The following is a 23282-nucleotide window of genomic DNA, read 5'->3' on the forward strand; positions in this document are numbered from 1 at the left end:
CCCAGGCTATTGTAGAAGCGGTGCGTCACTGGAGGCATTACCTGGCCGGGAAACGATTTACCCTGCTCACTGACCAGCGTTCAGTAGCTTTTATGTTTAATAATAAGCAGAGGGGTAAAATCAAGAACGACAAGATCTTGAGGTGGAGAATCGAACTCTCCACCTACAATTATGATATCTTGTATCGGCCAGGGAAACTCAATGAGCCCCCAGATGCCCTATCACGTGGTACATGCGCCAACGCGCAGAGTGATAGGCTGCAGTCCCTCCACAATGACCTCTGCCACCCGGGGGTCACCAGGTTTTTCCATTTTATCAAATCCCGTAACCTGCCCTACTCCATCGAGGAGGTCAGGACCATGACCAAGAGCTGCCAAATCTGCGCCGAGTGCAAACCGCACTTCTATAGGCCGGACAGAGCAAGCCTGATCAAGGCCACCCGCCCCTTCGAACGCCTGAGCGTTGATTTTAAAGGGCCCCTCCCCTCCGCTGACCGCAATGTGTACTTCCTCAACATAGTTGATGAGTACTCCCGTTTCCCCTTTGCCATCCCTTGCCCAGACATGACCAGTACCACGGTCATCAAGTGTCTGAATGACATCTTCGCTCTGTTCGGGTTCCCCAGCTATATACATAGCGACAGGGGCTCATCGTTCATGAGCGACGAACTTCGGCAGTACCTGCTAACAAGAGGTATCGCCACGAGCAGGACCACCAGTTACAACCCCCGGGGGAACGGCCAGGTGGAAAGGGAGAACGCGACGGTTTGGAAGGCAGTCCTCTTAGCACTAAAATCTAAGGGCCTTCCGACCTCCCGCTGGCAGGAGGTCCTCCCTGCAGCGCTTCACTCCATTCGGTCACTGCTTTGTACTGCCACTAATGCGACCCCTCATGAGAAAATGTTCGTTTTCCCCCGGAAGTCTACATCGGGAACCTCGCTACCGGCATGGTTGACTTCTCCTGGGCCCGTCCTACTGCGGAGGCACGTGAGGACGCATAAAACGGACCCCCTGGTCGAGCGGGTGCACCTCCTACACGCCAACCCCCAGTATGCCTGGGTGACATACCCAGACGGGCGGGAGGACACGGTCTCCATACGAGATCTCGCACCCTCGGGTACCCCTGAATTACCACCGTTATCCCCCTTACCACCGTTATCCCCCTTACCACTGTTATCCCCCACCACCCCTCCCAACCCAACCCCTGCAGACGGCATGCCAAAGCCCCAGGAATCTTCGCCAACCACCCAGACACCAGACCCGACGTCGGATGCTGCAACACCACCGCCGCCACCACGACGATCAGGACGTCAGACAAGGCCTCCTGATAGACTTAACTTGTAGTACCCTTCACCCCGCCGGACTTCACATTAAACAAGGGGTGAATGTGGTAAACCACTGTATTGTATATTGCCACCTCTGGGTGGCGCTGTGTATGGAGGCATGCCTCAGCTGACTCCACCCACCACTGTGTGGGTTTCGTTCAGACTTGTTCAGTCACTCACGAAGAAGCATGGTCTCTTCTTAGCTAATAAAAGCCTTATTCATCTCTTCTTTCGACTCATCATCTCTTCTTCGACTCATCACCTTTTATGAAGTAATTGATAAGCGTATCAATATATAGAGATCTGACAATATAAAACCGTGTTTCTGACTGGACAGAAAGTCTCTGTCAAAGAGGGGGAGAAAGTGAGTAACGATGGTAGCATATATAAAAGTGACCGTTCTACGGAAACCCTCAAAAAATATTCACAATATTGTAAAAATTGTGCCAAAATCTTATTTGTCTCCCCTCACCCCCAAAAGAACCCCCCCCCCCAAACCCCCCGCCCCCTCTCCTAAAGATCACTGCAGAATAGAAGTGACCATTCTTCATGCAATAGCCTAGACGGTGTAGATTGGCTGTAAGGGGCCTCATAGTCAAGTCCGGACTTGTCCTCACCCGACATCCACAGAGCTGCACTTTCCAGTAAAGTTAATGAATAGCAATCAGGAGTGGAAAACCCGGCTAATTCTCAATTTCATAAGACAGAAGTCTGGATGCTAATTGCAGTGTCCCTACTGACCGAGATCTGCTATCACAGCTCAGACTGGAATGTCAGGTCTGAATGGCTCAGATATGGTTTGCTTTTCGCAGTCACCAGAGGAGCTGCAATTCAGATTTCTAATGGCAGATCAATAATGGAGATCGCGCCTCTGCTTGGAGAGAAAAGTTTTGGGCTTGCAGTCATTTAAATAGCAAATTTCCCAGGCGTGATTTGAGATTGAGTCACTTACTTTCCCAGATGAACCGTTTAAGTTAACCGACTGCAATATCCTTTTTTTTTGTTTAAATGAGCGGTTTGTAGATTTGAATTCCTACAAAACATTTGCTCCTGTGCAATGACTGACAGCAACAGGGATGATGCAATAGACCCGTGCTCTAATCTGTTCCAATGTGACTCCTGCTTCATACTGTATGCACTTGCATTGCAGTTTTCTAACTGATGTACATTAAAGATATTCTTTCTGCTTCTGCAAAAAATGTTTTAGTCTTGCTTTAAAAATCAGGCATAAAATACAGCGTAAAGTTAACTGAATTCTACCACGTGATCACTTAGGGTTCTCCATGGCAACTCAATAGCACTCCTCCATGAGCCAAAAGGAAATGTCTTTGTGTAATGCAGGGCTGGCACTTTTAAAATTTTGCACCTTCCTATATAAACACTACATGAATTGCAACTGATTGTAGGTTCCATTATTCGTCTTCTAACATGCAGCACAGTGCCCGTATGGTGCCTGCGGCAAAGAAGCTCAAGAGCGTTTCCAGGATAGATTCCCAGACCGAATAAAACTGGGCATTAGCACAACATTTTCAGGCATCACAGCTGTTAGGCCCATAGATGTTTCGAGTGATCAGGTAAGCTGCAGGAACCATCCCCCTCCATCCCCACAGAATTTTTGGTATTAATTTTACTTGTAAACAAGGGGTAGGAGCGGCTGACAGTCGCAATCAAGAGGGGGGAAAAACTGTGCGAGACTGCTACAATTAGGCTTGACATCCCTTTGGTTTTGTTCCTGTTTATTTGTTAAAATTCTCAGATTTTTTTTTGTTTAAATGACCATTTAGGGCAGTGGCACTCAGGAATTTGAGGGTCACAATCCTGAGCAGCAACATGCTCAAGGCACGCTCTCACAAACCAACCTGAACACAATTCGGAGGGCTTATTTTCTTGAAGCAAGTTTGGCAGTTTTCCTCCTTTGGATCCTTTATTTTCCCATGTCCCCTGTATCCTGGCTCCACCAGCATACCAGAGCTGGCAGGCTGCGAATTGAGGCCCAGAGATACAAGGAGCAGTGCATCTACTGAGGGCTACAGCTGAGGAGGAAGGGAGCCTCGAGCGGCTCCGGGGCCATATTAGGAGCACCACTCGTCTCGGGAAAACTTTTTTTTAAAGGAGTTACTAAAATTAAAACAAGATAACTGAAGCACCGTGGGTCATTGACGGCTCTTGACTTTCCGATCAGCATTATCTTAACTCGAGCGTTAACCCATCAATGAAGGCATTCAAAAAACCTAGGCTAGAGGCGGAGGCTGATGGAGCTCTGTTACTCTACATGGGTCGAGAACTCCTCTCAGCTAGTCCCTTGAAGACGACTATCAATCGTTAAAACAGAAAGCTACTGGAATGAAACACAAATCATTTATAGTGGTTTGCGAAGGGGAGTGTGAAGGAATGGGGCCTGGGGGAGCACAGAAAGGGATGGTCTGTCAAGTGGCACTTAGGGGGCGATTTTGTGAATGGGGGCGCGTTGGAGGCGGGACTGCTGCTTGTCGGGTCGATGTCCCGCCTCCATTGATTTGTGGCCATCCCACGCTATTTTCCCCTGATTGACCTTGTTAAGCCCACCCAGCGGGCTTAGCAGGCCAATCAAGGGAAAGCCGGTTGCAGAGCACGTCAACGTATGACGTTTCATCTGTCAAAAATTTTTGACAGATGAATTGTCATCGTTTGACAGCTATGTGAAGCTGTCAAACAGAGACATTCTCTGCAACATGATGAGGTCTTGCATACAAGACCCCATCAAACTTCTTTCTTTTACAGAAATGAGATGGTTGTTGCACCTGAGAATGCAACAGTCATCTGTCACCTGCAACACAGAGGTCCGAGACTTTCCGCATACACACCGACTGAAGCCTGCAGGAAGAAACAAAGGTAAGTACACTTTTAAAAACACTTTGCACTTACCTCAGATACTCACCCCTACACTCTTGCACCAATCATTTACCTTCACACCACACTTTTGCAACCCCCGCCCCCGACCCCCGCAGACCCAGTACTCGCCTCGCTGAGCTGGTGTGTTTTGGAGCCTTCGGGAAGCCCGCAATTGTGAGGGCAACAAGAGGATAATCCTATTTTCTGCCTGTTAACTACCAGTTAACAGGCAGTTAACAGGCTTTAATCCCTTTCCGCCTCCAAGGAGACGGGACCCGGCGCAAGACGGCTACCCGCCTCCTGGGAAGATGGCACAGAGGCGGGTTGGGCACCTGCCCCCAAATTCTGCCATTTTCCCGGCAGTCACGCCTCCATACCCGCTACCCCAGGGTTGGCAAAATCACCCCCATAGTGTTGGAGTGACTGGCCAAAGGAATCTACGATCAGAGTAGAGACAGGAGTCCAGACCAACTCAGACATGGGGATAAATTACATTAAAATACATTTAAAGCCATGAGGAAATTAAAGTATGATTCAGAAACTTACAAAAGGTAATGCCAGTTGCCAAGGTTTTAAACAGTTTTTCTATTTTGAAATAAACACTGGCATTTCTGGTGCATACCAACATGGAAAGTGTGGCTGTTATACAGGACATAAAGTATAAAAACTGGAATTATACTGGCATTGAATTCCTCAGTCCTGAATTAATTTCCTGTGCACAGTCAAAGCATGCAATTGCAAACATGAACAATATGTTCCATTTCTGTTTGGATAAACAAGCAGGTAACTGCTGATGCCTTAAAACTGCCTAAAAGGGGCTATGCTGAGCTGGTACCAGCAAGAGGTCAAGTACAGAAGCCCTAGAGTAAGTGTGCAGCAGTACAACCTGGCCACTCAGGCCCATCATTGTTCATCCCCTCCTCAAGATAAGGCATTCTCGCCCAGCAGCCTCCCCAATCTCGAGCAATGCTACCCCCATTAGGGGAGAGGCAAAATAGCTGAGGGGAAAGACCTGTGGCCCTCCAAGGAAAATCTCTGGGAAATCCCTGCCAGACTCCATAAGGTAATCAAGGAAGCTCCAGGAGACCATGGATACCCATGATGCATCATCAGACATAATTAATCCCTCCTACTACCCCCCCTCCCCCATGTCTACATGCCCCAAAGTCCTGAGAAGCACTTCGTTGTACAGGACCAGAAAAGACCATCTCCATCCATCAGGCAGGTCTCAAGGATCATGGAATTCCTACCCACTTCTATCTTTCACCCTTCAATAACTGTCCTGGCAAAGATTTCCCATCACCGTGCCGATATTTATAATGTTCTCCTGTTGCACCATCTCCCTGGGCAGATCATTTCACAATCGGAATGGCAAAAGGAATACAGACAACTGGAAAAGATCATTGCAGTCCACCTGGCCAGTCCCAAAAGTGCCCTAATTTAGGCTAGAATTTATTGTCGGCAATGTTATCTTGCAAACACTCAAATCACATTTTTACAAAATTCCTCTCCACTACTTTTAATGGCGGCATTAACCCGTGGGTTGATGCCTCTATTAAAATGTCGAGAGGAATTTGACACGAGCGCATTAAGTGTTTGTATAACAACATCACTAATGGCAATTCCCAGGCTTATATTTCTTATACCCCTCGACTGCTTCTTTTGCCAAAAATCTATCCAGCTCCCTTTTTAATTTGCTGACAGTTTCCACTCAACAGTTTCCCTGGAGTGTCTGGAGTCGTTAAGTCTAAATTGCTTGTTGACTCTTTCGAGCCAGTGTCTGTGCTCCCAGTTATAATGTTTGTGGTGATTGTGATGGATCCTCGGACCCATCCACTTTCAATTCACAAGAAACTCCATATCTTTTTACGTAAACGTGTAGCTAGTATTGTAACAATTTAAAATTGTTATTTCGGGTTACTACTTAGTTAGAGGGAATGAATCTATTTTTGCGCGTCTACCTGTCTGGGGAAAAAAGGTTTGATTTTTTTTCCTCAGCTAACGTATGTGAATTTGCGACTGTGAAAGAGAGTCAGAACTGTTACCTGTAACAGCAGCTCCAACAAGGAGATCTGAATCTGAATCAAATTCTATTTGTTGAATTCTTTTCATTTTGGGACTCCTTTTGTTTTCGGTCTGGGTCCTTCAGGAAATATTTCAAAGTGGGATAGTTTTGACTAAATGGGGAGGATTTTTTTTTTTAAATCTTCCCTTAGGCCAGTTCGACAAAGAGAGACATACAACAACCCAGCTGGTGGCCACTTTCCATTTCACTGTCCTACTATACGGGTTGGGAGCCAAGTAGAGCTCCGTGATGTTCATTTCTCCAGCAAAACTATTCATCACGGATTCAATCAAAAAAGTTACTGAAGAAAACTGCCAGGACTGGTACTTTTACTTTGGAACAGGTGCTGAAAAGTTAAATAAAGTATTGTATAACTGATTTGCTCTTGCTTCTGGATAATTTAACGCCTTAATAAATACAAATTAGTAGCTTTTAGCCTGGTATGGAGCGATCTAGAGGGCATGGTGAATAGACCTCGTGATTTCCCATGATAGGAGGGCTCACTGCCCTGTGGTAATGCTCTCCTAGGTATTCTGCACATGTTTTCGTTCAAAGAAAGTGTGTGTTTGCTATTGAAAGGTGAGTTTTGCAGAGAGTATGGGCTGGATTTTGCCAATGGGGAGCTTTTGGAGGCGGGGCTGCTGCTTGTCGGGTTTCAGTCCCGCCTCCATCGTCTTGTGGCCAACCCACGCTATTTTCCCTTGATTGACCTTGTTGGCCAATTAAGGGGAAGCCGGTTACAGAGAACGTCAACGTATGACGTTTCATCTGTCAACAATTTTTGACAGATGAATTGTCATCGTTTGACAGCTCTGTGAAGCTGTCAAACACTGACATTCTATGTAGTTTGATGAGTTCTTGAATTGAAGATTCATCAAACCTCTTTTGTGAGCAGAAATTAGATGGTTGTTGCATTGGAGAATGCAGCAGCCATCTGTCATCTCTACTGCGGAGTTGCGAGACTCGCGAGACTCTCCGCATACCCACCGATTGAAGCCTACAGGAAGAAACAAAGGTAAGTACACTTTTACTAACACTTTCCACTTACCTCAGATACTCACCTCTCCACACTTGCACCCATCACTTACCTTCACAGCGCTCTTTTTCACCGCTCCGACCCCTGCAGATCCACTACTCGCCTCGGTGACCCTGGCGGGGTTCGGAGCCTTCGGAAAGCCCGCACTTGTGTGGGTAAAATGGGGATAATCCTCTTGTCTGCCTGTTAACTACCTGTGGACAGGCAAATAAGTGGCACTAATCCCCTTCCTGCCTCCAAGGAGACGGGACCCGGCACGGGTCGGCTACCCGCCTCCTGGCAAGATGGGACGGAGGCGGGTTGGGCACCCGCCCCCAGATTCTGCCATTTTCCCGGCAGTCCCGCCTCCATACCCGCCTCCCCAGGGCTGGCGAGATCACGCCCGTGGAATCAGAATACTGGGATGCAATTATAACAGTTAAGTCAAATAATTTACTAAGTGTTCAGTTCATCAATATCCTATGTCTTCAAAACTTTCAAGGTGTCGCCTGATCTGCCTTTTCTCCGTTCTAAGTTGTGGCAGTCTCTCCCTGTAGCTCAGGCAGCCAAGCCCCATTATCAATTTAGTTCCCCTCTTCTGTACCATCTCCAAAGCCAAGAATCCACACTATTGCATGGTGACCAGAACTGTATACAGTGCTCCAGGTGTGGCAGGCTTATGAAGTCCAATGGCACTCAGCACAGCGATGTTTTGTCCATAGCCATTCAGTACGGTGACATTTTGTAACTTGTTCTCCATGATTTCACAGGAGCAGCAAATCCCAACACTATCTAAACAACTACCGTGAACCTATTTAAATGTTTCCCCCCCACCGCTATATTTCATACGTTAACATTGTTGAATCCAATAAGGTCCATCTGTCCCTAAACCCCATGCAGCAGATTCTCTCCAACAGACTGTTTTAGCACATAAATCCATCTAGTTTGGTATTTACAAGCAAGTTGCAACCCAATTTGGCCTGATATTTAATAGGGGATGCTGCAGAATGGTCTGCCTGCCTGAAAATGCCATAATACCTCAGAGAGTGACCAGGTGACCTACCCCTGGGTACTGACAATGTCCAGGATGATTCTTCCTCAGATTTCCTTTCCATCCTGAATTCTACAAGTGTGCCACCACCCAACAAGCTAGCTGACACTGGGAACTCAACAAGCATGAACCTAAATTCCACCACTTCATGGCAGAACGGGGTGCAGTAACAGTGTGCCACCATGATGCCCAATCCTATCTACCTTTCCCCCAGTGGCTCAGTTGTCAGTGACTTGTGCGATATCTTTCATTTTCTTGGCATACATGAAGCGATGAAAACACATACCAATTGAACCATTACGTTAATGAGACATGCAATCACGTGACTAGTCATAGTCATAGCGCCATAACGGCACAGGAGACGGCCATTCGGCCCATCGAGTCCATGTCAGCTCTCTGTAGAGCAATCCAGTCAATCCATAAAGTCATAGTCTGGAATCATGCAGAGCCACTGAAGCCACCTCTGAGATGTGACTCAAACCCAAAGTCACAAATGGGGCAAAGTTGCATTTCTGAAGAATGTGAAGCTGAATTGAATCCATGTCAGCTGGCTGATGGCAGAAAGGTGGGCCCATCATATTTACATTTTAAGCAACTCATTGACTGTACTTTAGACGCTGAATTGCAGATAATCTCAAATGACTGGCATCATTGGCAACACATCAAGAGTTGCCTAAATTAAATAAAAGGGCTAAATTAGAGAGGTTATTGAATGGCCATTGCTTCTGCTGTCATTCAATAACATTTGTTATCTAACTCACTGCTTCGAAACGGTTTTTAAAAATGAACAAATCACTATTTCAAAAATAGCAGTAGGCTCAATAACCATGAAGTTTTTGCTTTTCAGCACACTTCTACAAGACAATATAATCTCTTTTAGAGGATCACCTTCAGAGGTAGACCAGTCTCAAAGGTAAAGCAGCTGCTGAATCGAAGTAACCACCACTACAGCGATGGGCATAAGGTCATACAGTAAAATGCTGGTTTAAGCAGAGCGTCTGATGGTGCTAATGAGTCATAGCTTTACAGATATTCATGTTCAATTTGCTTATACAGCGATATAAAATCCCATTGGCAATAACAACCAGACTGCACATTAGCGGCACAAGTTGACCACTTGCCATCAGTAGGCCCCATCAATTCACTCATTAATTCATTAAAGAATAACTCATACTGTGCTTCTGATACAGTCCAAGAGCCCACCTAATCTCATCCAGTTATTCCAGTTCGAGCACAAAGTCGTCTTATTAGACAAATTAAATTAAGATCATCATTTGGCATAATTTTATATTTCACACAGCAGTATTTCTGGTCAAGAACAAGGAAGTAATCTCCCGCAGTGGCTCCTGCAGAGAATATCTCAGCAACCATCCCAGCTCCCTTAAACGCCCAGTACTCTATAAGCTGCCATTACTCCCAATACAGCTCTACGTACACATGGATGTCGTTACACAATCCCAATGCTCCTTGTTCAGTTGAACCTCTTTTTTTCCCCCCTCCGAAAATGACCCACTGCTTAAAACAAATCCAACTCATTGCCTGCCCTTCAACTTCAAATCGGCAATAAATTGTTTATTAAAATGAGCATGCTGAAAGAATTACGATCCTCATATCGCAACAAAAATGTTGCGGTCCCTACTGTCAACAGGGAGTCCCATGAATGGTCTCGTAGGAGCAATTTTATGACAATCCACTCTTGCCAATTTTAACGGACTGGAATTTGTGAAGGGCGCACATCCGAATTGCCCATATGTGCTCCTGTGGGCGATGCTCCTCGCCAGGATTGCGATTTCATAAAATGACCCCTCATGATTCTCTACCATTCTTCTCACATCCTCTGTTTAACCAGCATCACCCAGTGGAATAGTTCATGCACAAAGACGACAGATTTATTTTGATAGTAACACTTCAATTGAAGAGGTAGGATTTTTGAACAAAGGAACTCACTACGCAACCCAGTAGAATTCAAAAAGTTAATTTAGACCTAGGCTTGAAGTTTAACCAAAGTAAGCATCAAAAGTTTCACAGTATTTAAACATTGTACAAATAATCTTCATCCCTCATTCTGAATTACCCGAACCCCCTAAAGCAAATAGAACAGTGAGCAAGAACAAGCCATTTAACAAGACTTACTTTGGCCAGCTGCAGGACCAGGAAGGCACCTCCTCCACCAGATTCCACAATGATGGCCACAAACTTGGGGTTAACCGCACAGAAGGAGCTGTCCCACGTCACTTTGGACACTCGTATGTCTTCATAACATTGGTCGGCTTTCATTGCCTGCCCAAAGACATGGCGAAACTTGCTCTGACGTACAACCCTGCGGCTCATGGCTACAATTAAAGAAACAGAAAAGTTAGTTTTAAAACAACTTAGTTTTTTTTAAAAATATATAGCTTAGTGCATGTAATTTTTTGTTTTAAATTATGCCCCAAATTTTGCCCACCTGGTATTAACACCGCTGCTGCTGAGCACAAGGGCACTTGGCACGCTCCCAAACCAACAACATCCACTATAGCTATCCAGGATGAGATGCTAGGAATGACTACGGTGTGAATCTCTCCTGTACCTTTGACCATCAGTGTCCATGATTTTTTTTTAAACCACTTAGGCTGCCTTAGAGCCTCATCTAAAAGAGCAATCAAAGCAATCTGCTCCCAGCGCACAAGAGCAGCCAGCACAGGATGGCTCAGTAGATTCCCACCTCTCCGAGCGGGGTATTGTCTACTTTCCTGTCATAACCACCATCAACAGCACGGCTCGAGATTTAGAACCAGAAAGCTATGCACAGGAGGAGGCCATTCGGCCCATGAAGGTGCACCCCTTTACAGAGCAACCTACATCCCTTCACTCCCTTGCATAGCAGGAGAGGGAACCAATCCACTGCTTAATTCACTGGAGTCCTGAAATGTACAGTACACCTCATAGGCTTTCTGGGCAACACAAACTTTGGCAAATTTCTAATCTTAAATATTGAAAAATAGATTGAAACAAACTATAAGGAAAGGGGTCACCTAAGAAAAGAATATCTCAGAGGCACCCAAGAGAGGGAAAAAACAAAAAGAGCAGCCTACAGAATTATAGTTAAGACGAATGCTACAAGGTGGGATAATTACGACTGAGAAAGCAAGAGTACAACAGATGTGAAAATTGTCTTTGCTGAAAAACTAAAGAATTTTGGTTTAGAGAGGGAGGGGATTATCGTGGCTGAGTGGCTAGTACTACGTTTGGTAAATGATTCAGCAAGGTCTGAAGTGGCCAGGCTAGCATTCAACCTCAAGAGTGAATCATTCAGGGGCCATAGCTGGAGGCAGGAATAATCAGGGACAGGGATGGCATTTTATTTACTTAGGGGCATGTACACCAGGATTCTCCGAGAGCTCTCTGGCTCATGGGGTGAAGTCCTTTTCACAAATAGTGCAACTGGATTTTTTAATCTGTCTGAACCGCAAAACTCCTAACAATGCCTCATTTTTTCAGATTCGCACTGGATTGTCAGCCTGTGTTATGGCACTTGAACAGAGCGGAAAGTTGCTACTAACTGATATCTATTGGTCTGTGTTGGATCTCCAAAGGTGAAAGGACATTGTTATAGCACCACCCCATTCCCTTCTATTATACTTTTAACCGAGCAGTTTTTCACAGAAAATGGTAGAACATTAGCTTTAAAATATACTAAACAATCTACATTCAAGTGGCTGTTTACTACTGAGGGATGGGTGTGTGTCTGAAAATTGATTGAGCGCACAGTGTTTGGCAGATCACATCCAGGGAAGTTGAAGGGATCATTTTTTTGGCTTCGCCACTCTACATATGAATTGTAAATCTAGCCCAGGATGTTGATTTGGCATCATACAGGCAATGTAGGAAGTTAAAACTGAGCCTAGATCAACACATACCTGATCCAAGAAAAGCTTAGATCCAAGCATAACATTCCAGTGTACCATTCCCCCTCACATCCATTGTATAGAAACGCTGATCTGCGCAGAAAATGTTTTTGCAAGTGACTCATGTGTTTGTCAGCTCTAAATTATAGTACTGTCACCGGATACAAAGTGGGAAAAACATATTATTTGTGGGCTCCCTCTCTTCTTGCGTAACTTAATGCACAAAAGAGCTGCATGCGACAGGAAAGAGTGTAGTGTCACCAGCATTTTTGCATATAACATAATTCCAGAGGTTTTTGGATGGAAATATTTGTAATGAGCAGAGTGTTCCCGTACAGCGTTAATGCTACAGGCGCCATCTTATTCTGTCACAGCTACAAGCTAAACATTCTGTAAATACGAATGGTGCAAACAAGGATTAGAGGACAGTACCAAACTCAATATTTATTTACTGAGAAATAATAATGAAATGTAAACAGCAGTCTGGAGCATCTAGCTTTTTGTTATCATCAGCCCAGACAAGTTATTTTTAAAATTGCTATTGTAATTATACAAAGAAAGTGATTCTGCTGAGACATTTTAAATATATATATTGGTCTCCTCTCTCTAGTGTTTTGAAACACTGGCTGAGCTTTCAGAAGATGTGTCGCTTCCACCCTTCGTAAATGTGAGGTCATCCAAAACTCAGCTGCCCGTGTCCTAACTCACACCAAGTCCCATTTCCCATCTCCCCTGTGCTCGCTGACCTACATTGGCTCCCGGTTAAGCAGCGCCTCGATTTCAAAATTCTCATCCTTGTTTGCAAATCCTTCCATGGCCTCGCCCCTCCCTATCTCGTAATCTCCTTCAGCCCCACAACCCCGCCTGCCCCCGAGATATCTGCGCTCCTCTAATTCTGCCCTCTTGAGCATCCCTGATTATAATCGCTCAACCTTTGGTGGCCGTGCCTTCTGTTGCCTAGGCCCTAAGCTCTGGAATTCCCTGCCTAAACCTCTCCGCCTCGCTACCTCTCTTTCATCCTTTAAGACGCTCCTTAAAACCTACCTCTTTGACCAAGCTTTTGGTCACCTGCCCTAATTTATCCTTGTGTTTCGGTGTCAAATTTTTTGTCGTATAATACCCGTGAAGCACCCTGGGACGTTTTACTGTGTTAAAGGCGCTATATAAGTACAAGTTGTTGTTGTTATTCTATCTCCAGCAGGCATCAATCACAATTCCGTACCAAGAACTGAAAATAGAAGCACTTTGAAATGACTAGCCATTTAAAAGTCTAAGTAACTGTAAATGGCTTAAATATTCAAATTCTAACTAAAACTTTTAAGTTGAAGGACTGAGCCCTTGACTAATCCTGTGGCTCAGCTACCTGATCAAAAGGTCACCACTGCCAAGAAATTTCTCTGAGCAACGGCACAGGAGAACATGAAGTGTAGGTAAAGTGCTCAACGTACGGCCCTGAAAATGGAAGAGACACGGCTTCTGAAAGCTCAAGCAGTGTCTCAGAACACGCTGCCAAGAGGACACTGATAGGATGTGACACCATTGCTTCAACACACAGTGGGCTTGAAATCTCACCAGGAAACATCACACAAGGTGTAAAAGGGAAGGGGGGGCAGCGGGGGGGAGGAATCAAAGCAAGTCAGTCTACGCCGTTTTTACATGCATTTTCAGAAGCCAGGGCAATGCTTGTCTAATGAACACCTCGATGTACCTGAACAATACATTGAATAGGAAACTTAAAAGAAGTGGAAAGGGAAGGGGGGGGGGGGGGAAAAGAGAATAAAAATGGCTTAAAAAATTAATGGGGGTGGGGGAGAAAGAGGAAGTGAGCCACAGTTACATCAAAATAAAAGTTAATGGGTGCCAATCAGTATGTGCCAACTAGTCTTGCACCTGTAACTAACACTGGCCCCGTTTATGTGACTACACCAGATTTTGCTGCATCATCACACGGGTTTCTTGCCAAATTTGAGTGCATTTGCTAACATACTTGGGCATAATTTGAATATTGGAATAAAAACTATACTCCGGAAAAACAAAATAATGCCCCAGAACTGGTTCTATTTGTATCTTTGGCGCCCATCTGCTCCCTCATCCACAAGAGTTAAATGTGACTTATTATATATGAATAAAATAACAAATACAAACATAGTCTATTCAGAGCAAAGCAAACGTCAGCCTCATGTTTACACTGCACATTGGAGGAAACATAAAAGGATCCCACCCCTCATTTGTAGGTGAATTTTAAGGTGCTTTTATACAGTAAGGAAAATCCTCATGGGAGAAGGTCTCAGGTCAATTAGTTATTTAACAACCAATTTATAGTAAAATTACTATTGCATTGGAGTCTGAGCGTTCCAGTTTCCACCTCCCCCTCCTAAGGCAGTTACTCATGCTAGAGTGCAGCTCCACTGGCACCAGCTACATTCAGGTAGTTAATGTTCATATGTGCGTTTCGAGTGTGTTGAAAGGCTACTCAAATAGGGGTGGTCCAATCCTGAGTGAGCGAGCGAGTGGGGCGAGCGTGTGTGAGAGAGAGAGAGAGAGAGAGCGTGCAAGAGCGAGAGAGAAAGTGTGAATGTGGGTATGTGTGGATAATGGATAGCAGAGAGTGAACTGCGATCAAAAATGGGAACCCAGGCCCATTTTCATGCTACCTAGCCCAGGGACGCTGAGGCAATTAGACCTCCACTGGCTTAGAAAGTGCCAGGAATAAAACTTGGTCTGTATGATTCAGTTATGTGCTGACTTTACCAACTGAACCATTGGGAGAGCCAACTTGTGATTTTATTTAGAATGTGGGTCGAGTAAGTACAATTTTGAGAACATAAGGAGAATATGCCTGTATACGGATCACAAAGACTTCTATTAAAATGTTACCTAATGGATGACATCGCACACACAGCTCACAATATTAGATAAAAATGTAATAAAAGGCTGGTGACACTCAGTGATGTGACATAATTAGCTTTTCTTGCATTTCTGATTACATCACTAACCACCTCTCACCACTCAGAAGACCTTGCATGTAGTGCAGCATTTAAATACTAAATGCAGTTCAGATTATATCTGTTGACATAGAACATTGAGAATTGAAGTGGAAAGAAAACAGCCATTTGCCCCATTTGGGTTGGGCGGTGGTTTGGCCAAGACATCAAACCATTTCCATCTCCACCCACCCAGATGCTAGACTCATAACCTCAATGTGTCAGCACATTCAGAGCTGGGGATTGCTAGAATTCAGCTCTCTCCCAACTCTTTTTAATTTGTGCTCTCAGCAAATTGCAGTTTCCATAAGTGGACCAGCGGTCTTTATGATTTGCCACTTAGAACTTTACACGTACTGTGAACAGGATGCAAGAGGATTAACAATTGCCCCCTCTTTTATGGAGATAATCTGAAATGGAGGATGCACAGGTTATCCCCATCATCCGCTCCTCACCTCTCAGAAAGGTGGAAAGACACCATCCTGTCAGAACGTACAGTTCGGGCTGAAATCATTTGAGAATTAAGATTACACCAAAGCAAACTAACAGACCAACAGCTTCACAATGCTGGACTTCCATACTACTTCAAATAACAAAAAAGGGTTCTAAATCTTACGATCCTCTACAGAAACTTACTTAACGGAGTCTCTGATGATCCTAATGTAGGTTGTGAGGAAATGCATGGTTGAAATAAGGGAACTTTTGAATCCAATATTTGACTTGCATATCAAATAGTTTGATCCGCTAACATCTCCCAAGTGAGCATAATGCATCAGCAAGCTATTCATATGTACAATCTTTCACAGACTAGAGGGGGGAAAGAAATTGTTTTTGGAATTAATATGTAGTAACATCTCTCCAAGAGACTGGCTGGCCAGCCAGTACCTCACCCCTCTCTCCCCTACGTCCTGATACCAATAGCTAAACTCTGCACACAGTGTGTGTATTTGCCCTACCCTTGGGCCCAAAGGCTAAAAAAAAGAGTTCCTTTCAGAGTGCAGCAACAGAGTTTCATTTTAAATTCACAACACTTGGCCTACTGAAAAATTCACACAAAAGATTTTTTATAAAGGAAGCATAATGGCACTTACTTCCATCAGAGACATATTACCACTGACCATTTGAAGTGATTTCTGTACCAGAGTAACACTTTATCATCCGTGTTTTCAAATCCCACCATGGCCTCGCCCCTCCCTATCGAAGTAATCACCTTCAGCCCCACAACCCCCTCCGAGATATCTGCGCTCCTCTAATTCTGGCCTTTCGCGCATCCCCGATTGTAATCGCTCCACCATTAGTGGCCGTGCCTTCAGCTGCCGGTGCCTTTAGCTCTGTAATTCCCTGCCTGAACCTCTCCGCCTTGCGACCTCGCTTTCCTCCTTTAAGACGCGCCTTAAAACTTACCTCTTTGACTAAGCTTTTGGTCACCTGCCCGAATATCTCCTTATGTGGCTCAGTGTCAAATTTTGTTTTATAACGCTCCTGTGAAGCGCCTTGGGACATTTTACTACGTTAAAGGCGCTATATAAATGCAAGTTATTGTTCTTGCTTTAAACCTAACCTAAAACTGCAACTACTATTTGTTTTTGTGCAACGAAAAAGATATATTTTCTTGATATTCCATTTTCATCTTGAAAATCATTGGCTTCACAGGTAGCAGTGAGTTCAGTGATAAAATAGCCTGTTAAAATGACTGAGCAACAGTGAAAACTAAGAGGATAGCAAACAGAGCAGTGTTCAGACCAAGTCACTACAGTGACTCACACTTCAACATCCAGCCTTGTGGCAGATGTGAGGCACAGCCGGGCATCCAAACATTTTTGAAATGTCTCACTATCATTGCGTTGGGGAGATTTTTTTTTGCGACAAAGTTCCTTGAATAGTTTCCGCTGAAAACTGCACTCGAAAGGTCAGCATGCTGACTGCTTGGGCAAGTCACAGAGACTATATCTGCCGCAGTACGAACTCTCGCAGTGTGTTTATTTTATTTATTTATACCATCGGCCAGACTGTTCAATCCATTCGGCTAACGCCCATCGGCCACAATTTTCACTGAGATTTTGATCCTTAAATGGACATCAGAGAACACATTAAACGTTCAAACCTAATCATTGCAGCAAAGATCATCATGCAGTTTAGCAGCGCCAAGATGTCGCTGGCCAGGAAAGATGTGCCCCTGTTCCGCTAGCTAATACCATGCTGCATATTACCGTCGTCTGACGTGCTGGATAAGGATTATAATCAGCAGTTTGCATCAGGCAAAGGGAACACCATTAATTCTCCAGGGGTCCTCAGTGACCGTCATGACATCACTACACCACCTCACCACCTGCACCCATGGCAAGTCTGCTGATATTTTCCATTAACATTTTAAGACTTGTCAAATCCAACATTAATATTTTCATGGGATAAACAGGAAACACATCTGTGACCCACTGAATATGACATTTATCCAACATTGGTTTCAAATGCCATAAAGCATGAGCCAAAGTCCCAAGTGTTTTATTTCATTATTTTTGATTGTTGGATAAATATTATATTTGACAATCCCCTGCTGTGTATTCTGCACTCCAAAAAGATGGAAGGACATCAGTGCCACAATTCATCATTCCTATGGGTTAGCTGCAGGCTAAATAAAGCTCGCTCTATTCTTCCTAACATGATGTCTTAACCCAATGTCAGATTAGTGCCAGCTTTTGCATTAATGTGAATTTCTATTTTCCACACCCACATGGCTGCTCAAATTCAGACTTTTCCAAATTATGCTGAATTTTGGTCAGTTTTGTGCTTTGACTATCCCAAGCCGTTCTCAGACTTCCATTCCACCAGTCTTAGCTGGATTCAAACCCAGGTAATAGTTTTCTGACATTGTTTTGTTGGTTTTTTTTAAAAATCAAAATGTACTGAATAGTCAGATGTGACTGTTGAACCTACTCAGAATTTGGCACATTCCAGGATTTTTCACAACATTCCAGTATTCGGGTAGGGAATTGTGCCACACAAAGTAACAGTAGAAAATTGAGGAATTTGTCACAGACGTCAGGCTGAGCTAATATTACTTGTGCTAGTGATGGCATCATCATGCTACAAATTCCAGTTATGTTCTAGTGTCAGCTGTGGCTCAGTGGGCAGCACGCTCACCTCTGAGTCAGAAGGCTGTGGGTTCAAGTCCCACTCCAGAGACTTGAGCCTATAATCTAGGCTGACACTCCAATGCAGTAACTAAGGGAGTGCTGCACTGTCGGAGGTGCCATCTTTCAGATGAAACATTAAACAGAGGTTCTGCCCTCTCACGTGGATGTAAAAGATCCCATGGCACTATTTCAAAGAAGAGCTGGGGAATTCTCCCTGGTGTCCTGGCCACTATTTATTCCTCAGCCAACATTACTATAACAGATTACAGTATTTGGTTATTTTCTCATTGCTATTTGTGGGAGCTTGCTGTGCGCAAATTGGCTGCCACAATTCCTACATTACAACAGTGACGACACTTCAAAAGTACTTCATTGGCTGTAAAGCGCTTTGGGACATCCTGTGGTCGTGAAAGCCGTTATATAAATGCAAGTCTTTCTTTCTATTTACAACACGACTATGCCTTTAAACATTGCACTGCCAGCATACATTAAAGATCTACTGAAAACTCTCCAGTCTTCCACAATAGTACTGACAGCAAGATACGTAATGATGTTTCATTATCAAGAGACCAGGACAATTCTGACTCTCACTGAAAAACAGCAGGATATTCAATTTCACATTTTATTTTATTTTCTGGGACATTTTTCAGGCTGCTATAGCACGAGCAAAGTTGGATATTTCAATTTCTCTCTCTTGCTGTCTGCCTCTCTAGGGAAATTGCAAATCTCACGGGCACTTACACTTGATACGGAATTAGGTTTCCATCACAGTTGCATGCACCATTTTCGTTTATACCGTGTTATTTTGGATTTCCTCCATTTCACATTCTTCCAGACATCATTTCCCAGCCAGGGAAGAAGACAGACAAGCCCATACCCAGGGCCAATGCATCTCATTAATAACCCTCAGGTGGTGTATGGAGGTAGCCAATGCAAAGATGCCTCTGCTCGATGCCTTCCATGAATAGGAGAGTGAAGAATGGAAATTTATAACATGGGGTATTACAGGCTCAAACTTACATTGTGCCACTCTATGGCATAAAACAGTGCACCAACACACTTGTGCCATCATTTAAAAAAGTAACGTTAAATACTTGCATCTATATAGCACCTTAACGTAGCACAGAAACATTATTCAAGAGCTTCACACAATGAAATGCAGTTTTGGAATACAGCGACTTATTATTTTTGAGGCAAAATGTCACCTTTAATTGTATTCCTAAAAGAACATACGATATTTATCTGCAAGGTCTGCTTTGGAATAAGTTGCAAGCTGTTGCCCCCAACATGCCATCTCCAATGTCTCATCAAGCTGCCGGTCTCAAGCATGTGAAAAGCATCAGATATTGTTCTGACATTGTATAATGTTGTTTCCATCAACGTGCTAAGATTTTGCTCAGGCCTTGTCTGAGGGGAGACTGGTGACACAAAGAGAAATCATTGCTGCGTTAGCTAGGGCCACATACAAAAAGAAAATAGTAGAACCAAGTGAGACTGCACTTCAACCTCGGGACAATAATACGCATTTCACATCATTTGCTGAATACTCAAAGGACTAATTTTTTTTAATTCATTCATGGGATGTGGGCGTCGCTGGCAAGGCAGCCATTTACTGCCCATCCCTAATTGCCCTTGAGAAGGTGGCGGTGAGCCGCCTTCTTGAACCGCTGCAGTTTTTCCCAACAGTTTCATATAACTGAGGGGCGTGCCTATTTCAGAGGGCAGTTAAGAGTCAACCACATTGCTTTAGCCAGACCAGATCGGGTAAGGGCAGATGATTTCCTTCCCTAAAAGGACATTAGTGAACCGGATGGGTTTTTATGACAAATCAGTAGTTTCATGGTCACCATTACTGATACTAGCTTTAATTCCAGATTTATTTAATTAACTGAATTTAAATTCCCCAGCTGCCGTGGTGGGATTTGAACTCACGTCTCTGGATCATTAGCCCAGGTCTCTGGATTACTAGCCCAGTAACATCACCACAATGTCCCCGACAATGACCATCTGTTACACAAAATATATTTTTAAAAATCACTAACCAAACTATCTGTTGAACAAGTACTTATGGCAAACACTGTACAGTAGGCACTACCCTCCTCTCCTACCCCTGGTTTTGCTGAAGACTCCCTATACAACTGAAGATACAATCCGTGAAGATGGCCTCAGTAATTCTGGTACATCCTATGAAATGAAGGCAATGCAGGCGAACTGATTCCAATTTGCAATCTTGTCTTTGTTTAATTACAAGGTGTAGAGCCAGCCTCTATCGCTCACATCAACAGCATGAATCTGTACTGCAAACAGTCACGTCATCGCAAACTACTGTTAACGCACACAGTGCTTTGGGTACCTGCAAGAGAACCTGGATAGTCTAATGGGTTTAGAAATCCTAAAACTGAGCCCACTTTTTAACCTTCAGGATTTTCATTCTATTTATAGGCTGTATTGTGGAGATAAGGGGCTGGATTTTGGAACTGGTATGTTTGTCAGAAGAGGCTTAGGCCAGCCTCATCACATTGCTACTCAAAACAGTATTCTTACCGCAGGGTGACCATACGTCCCCGTTTTCCGAGGACAGTCCCCGGATGAGGTGCTGTGGCCCCGGGCAAACAGTGTCCCCTGGAAGAGTCGCCGGTTCACGAAACTCGTCCGCGAACAGACTAGAGCCATATTCATTGGAATACAGGTAGACTACCCTTTATCCGAACTTCCGAAAACTGAAACCCTCTAAAAACCGAAGGTTTTTTCGTTCAGCGTAAGTCGTGCGCACGACATGACCAGAGTGGCGCACGACTTACGCTGAGCAGGGCAGAGGGTCACTGAGTTCCCTCCTGGGTAGGAGATTGCAGGCCGAGCCGGGCAGTGTGAAGGAGGTATACCGGGAAAGTGAACCCAACAATACAGCGGCCCGTTCGATAGCTGCAGCGGCCTGTCCGATATTCTTTTATCCCCCCCCGACCCCCCCCACCCTTTCGGATAAGGGATAGTGTATCCTTTATCCGCAATTCCGAAAACCGAAATCCTCTGAAAACCGAAAGTGTTTTCGTTCAGCGTAAGTCGTGCGCACGACCCGACCCCCGCCCCCGACCGACCCCCCGCCGACCCCGACCCCCGCCGACCCTGACCCTCCCCGCCGACCCCGACCCCCCGCCAAATTTCCCAGTCTTATAAAATACCTTCCAAAATCCGAAATTTTCCGAAAAACAACTGGTCCCGAGGTTTTCGGATAAAGGATAGTCTACCTGTATATGCATTTCATACCGTTAGACACAATCACAGTTTCAGGTCAGATGGACTGACTGGTCAAATAACAATGTCATTGTATTATTTATAAACGATGTCTGAATGCGCTTCAGTAGCATGACGTCACATCCGCGGTAATTATTTGCACATTTGTTTTGCATTTGTAGTGTATATGTGCTGCTAAAGAGATTGCCTCGCTACATTGCACAACCTACATTTTCCGTCCTGGCTACTTTGCAGTGCACCACGCTGTGTCCCTGGATTTGGTTTAGAAAATATGGTCACCCCATCTTACCTCAGCAAGAAAGATCAATGAATTAAAGGCACATTATGTTTAGTAATACATATTTGAAAAGATCAAGGAACAAATTTACTTTTCTCACTTTTTTCCCTCAAGTGGTTTGGATCTTGTTGAAACACATGTGCAATCGCACCCGATTCAGACGAGCAACCTCTGCGGGTCTTGGGGCGCGCAACATAGTACTGCAACATCATCTCATCTTGCAAAGTCCAGGGACGAGGAAAGAGAATATAACCCTTCCCTACCCCCCTTCACCCTTTTCATCGGAAGCCATCCCCTCATACAGATTTAGTGCAGAAAAGTGGCATTGAAATTGAAAATGTGACCAGCTCACTGGCCTCACATTTAAAAGGCAGCTGCAAACATTCAAGTGCCTGGTTGGGGGAGGTGAGGGGTGGGGGGTGAAATTAGGAGAGAGAAAGGCCAGATTGAAAATTTGCACAGAAACAGTCGTGCTACCTTTACTATTGCACAGACAATATACCCTTTCATTGTTCCATGTCTCCCCCAATCACCCCTACGTAGCTAGACCATCAGGGTCTTCAGTCGTAAACAAACGTTCTGTCACATCATTAAGCAGAAGGAACATTCATTTTGTCACATACAATTGATTGGACTGTTGCGCACCTGCTGTGAGGCAACAACAGAGTTTGAATTCTAAACAGCAAATCCCAACACCATCCGAAAAGGACTTTCAGACACTGCAGTTGCTACACATTACCTCAGAAACCAGGACACGTATAGCCCTGCCTGTGACATTTCTCACTGAAAACTGAAATTCAATTAGCATTTCTGTACCAAAATAACAAATATCTTTAATATATAACAGGAGGTAGAGCGAGCACAGGGAAAATCATGAACCCACTGAATTATGGTTTACATAGAGTAATCATGGAATGCAATCCCTAAAAATCCTATAATCCCTTGTAATAATTTAATGTGAATTATTAATTAACCGAAAAGCCCAACCACAACAGACCGATTCATAGAATGGTAAAAATCCTGCAATCTTTTTTGACAGTCGGTTCCCGCAAACTAGTGGCCTTGACTTCTGCCAGTGCTGGGCTCGAGATTCACTGGAGTTTCTGACTCAGGTCTTCAGTGCGTATTGAGCTCACACCGCCTGGTGACTCGGGCATTCCATGGAGGATACGAAACACCAACACAGATCCCAAGCTGGAATTCTGGTTAGCTTCTGCTCCCTCCAATCCTCTAAGCACCTGTCTGGGGCAATTCCATGGGACAAGGCCAGCAAAAGAGGTTGTTCTAATCTGCAACACAACACCCCTAATTTCCGTAGGCTCACGTGGACAAATCTAGTCCCTGTGCTCAATTGGCTTTGCACCAGATAACTTCAGTAGACCAAATGAGAGCCCTTTTCATGGCATGCATGTTACTCATTAA

At 44.5% G+C, this 23282-nt stretch overlaps 1 protein-coding gene across 5 annotated transcripts in view; it reads right to left on the reverse strand.

Moving 5' to 3' along the window:
• Window positions 1-23282, reverse strand: part of LOC147102481 (coronin-6-like) — a 318649-nt gene that overhangs the window by 237735 nt on the left and 57632 nt on the right. For all 5 annotated transcript variants that reach the window (XM_085964972.1, XM_085964971.1, XM_085964975.1 and 2 more), the window contains exon 2: window positions 10460-10659. In XM_085964972.1, the coding sequence (XP_085821098.1) occupies window positions 10460-10657 (198 nt within the window). In that variant the 5' untranslated portion in view covers window positions 10658-10659. The remainder of the gene's footprint in view (window positions 1-10459; window positions 10660-23282) is intronic.

The sequence above is a fragment of the Somniosus microcephalus genome, chromosome 22, assembly GCF_052327205.1.
Source record: "Somniosus microcephalus isolate GS21.2 chromosome 22, FLI_Smic_1.0, whole genome shotgun sequence".
Classification (NCBI taxonomy): domain Eukaryota; kingdom Metazoa; phylum Chordata; class Chondrichthyes; order Squaliformes; family Somniosidae; genus Somniosus; species Somniosus microcephalus.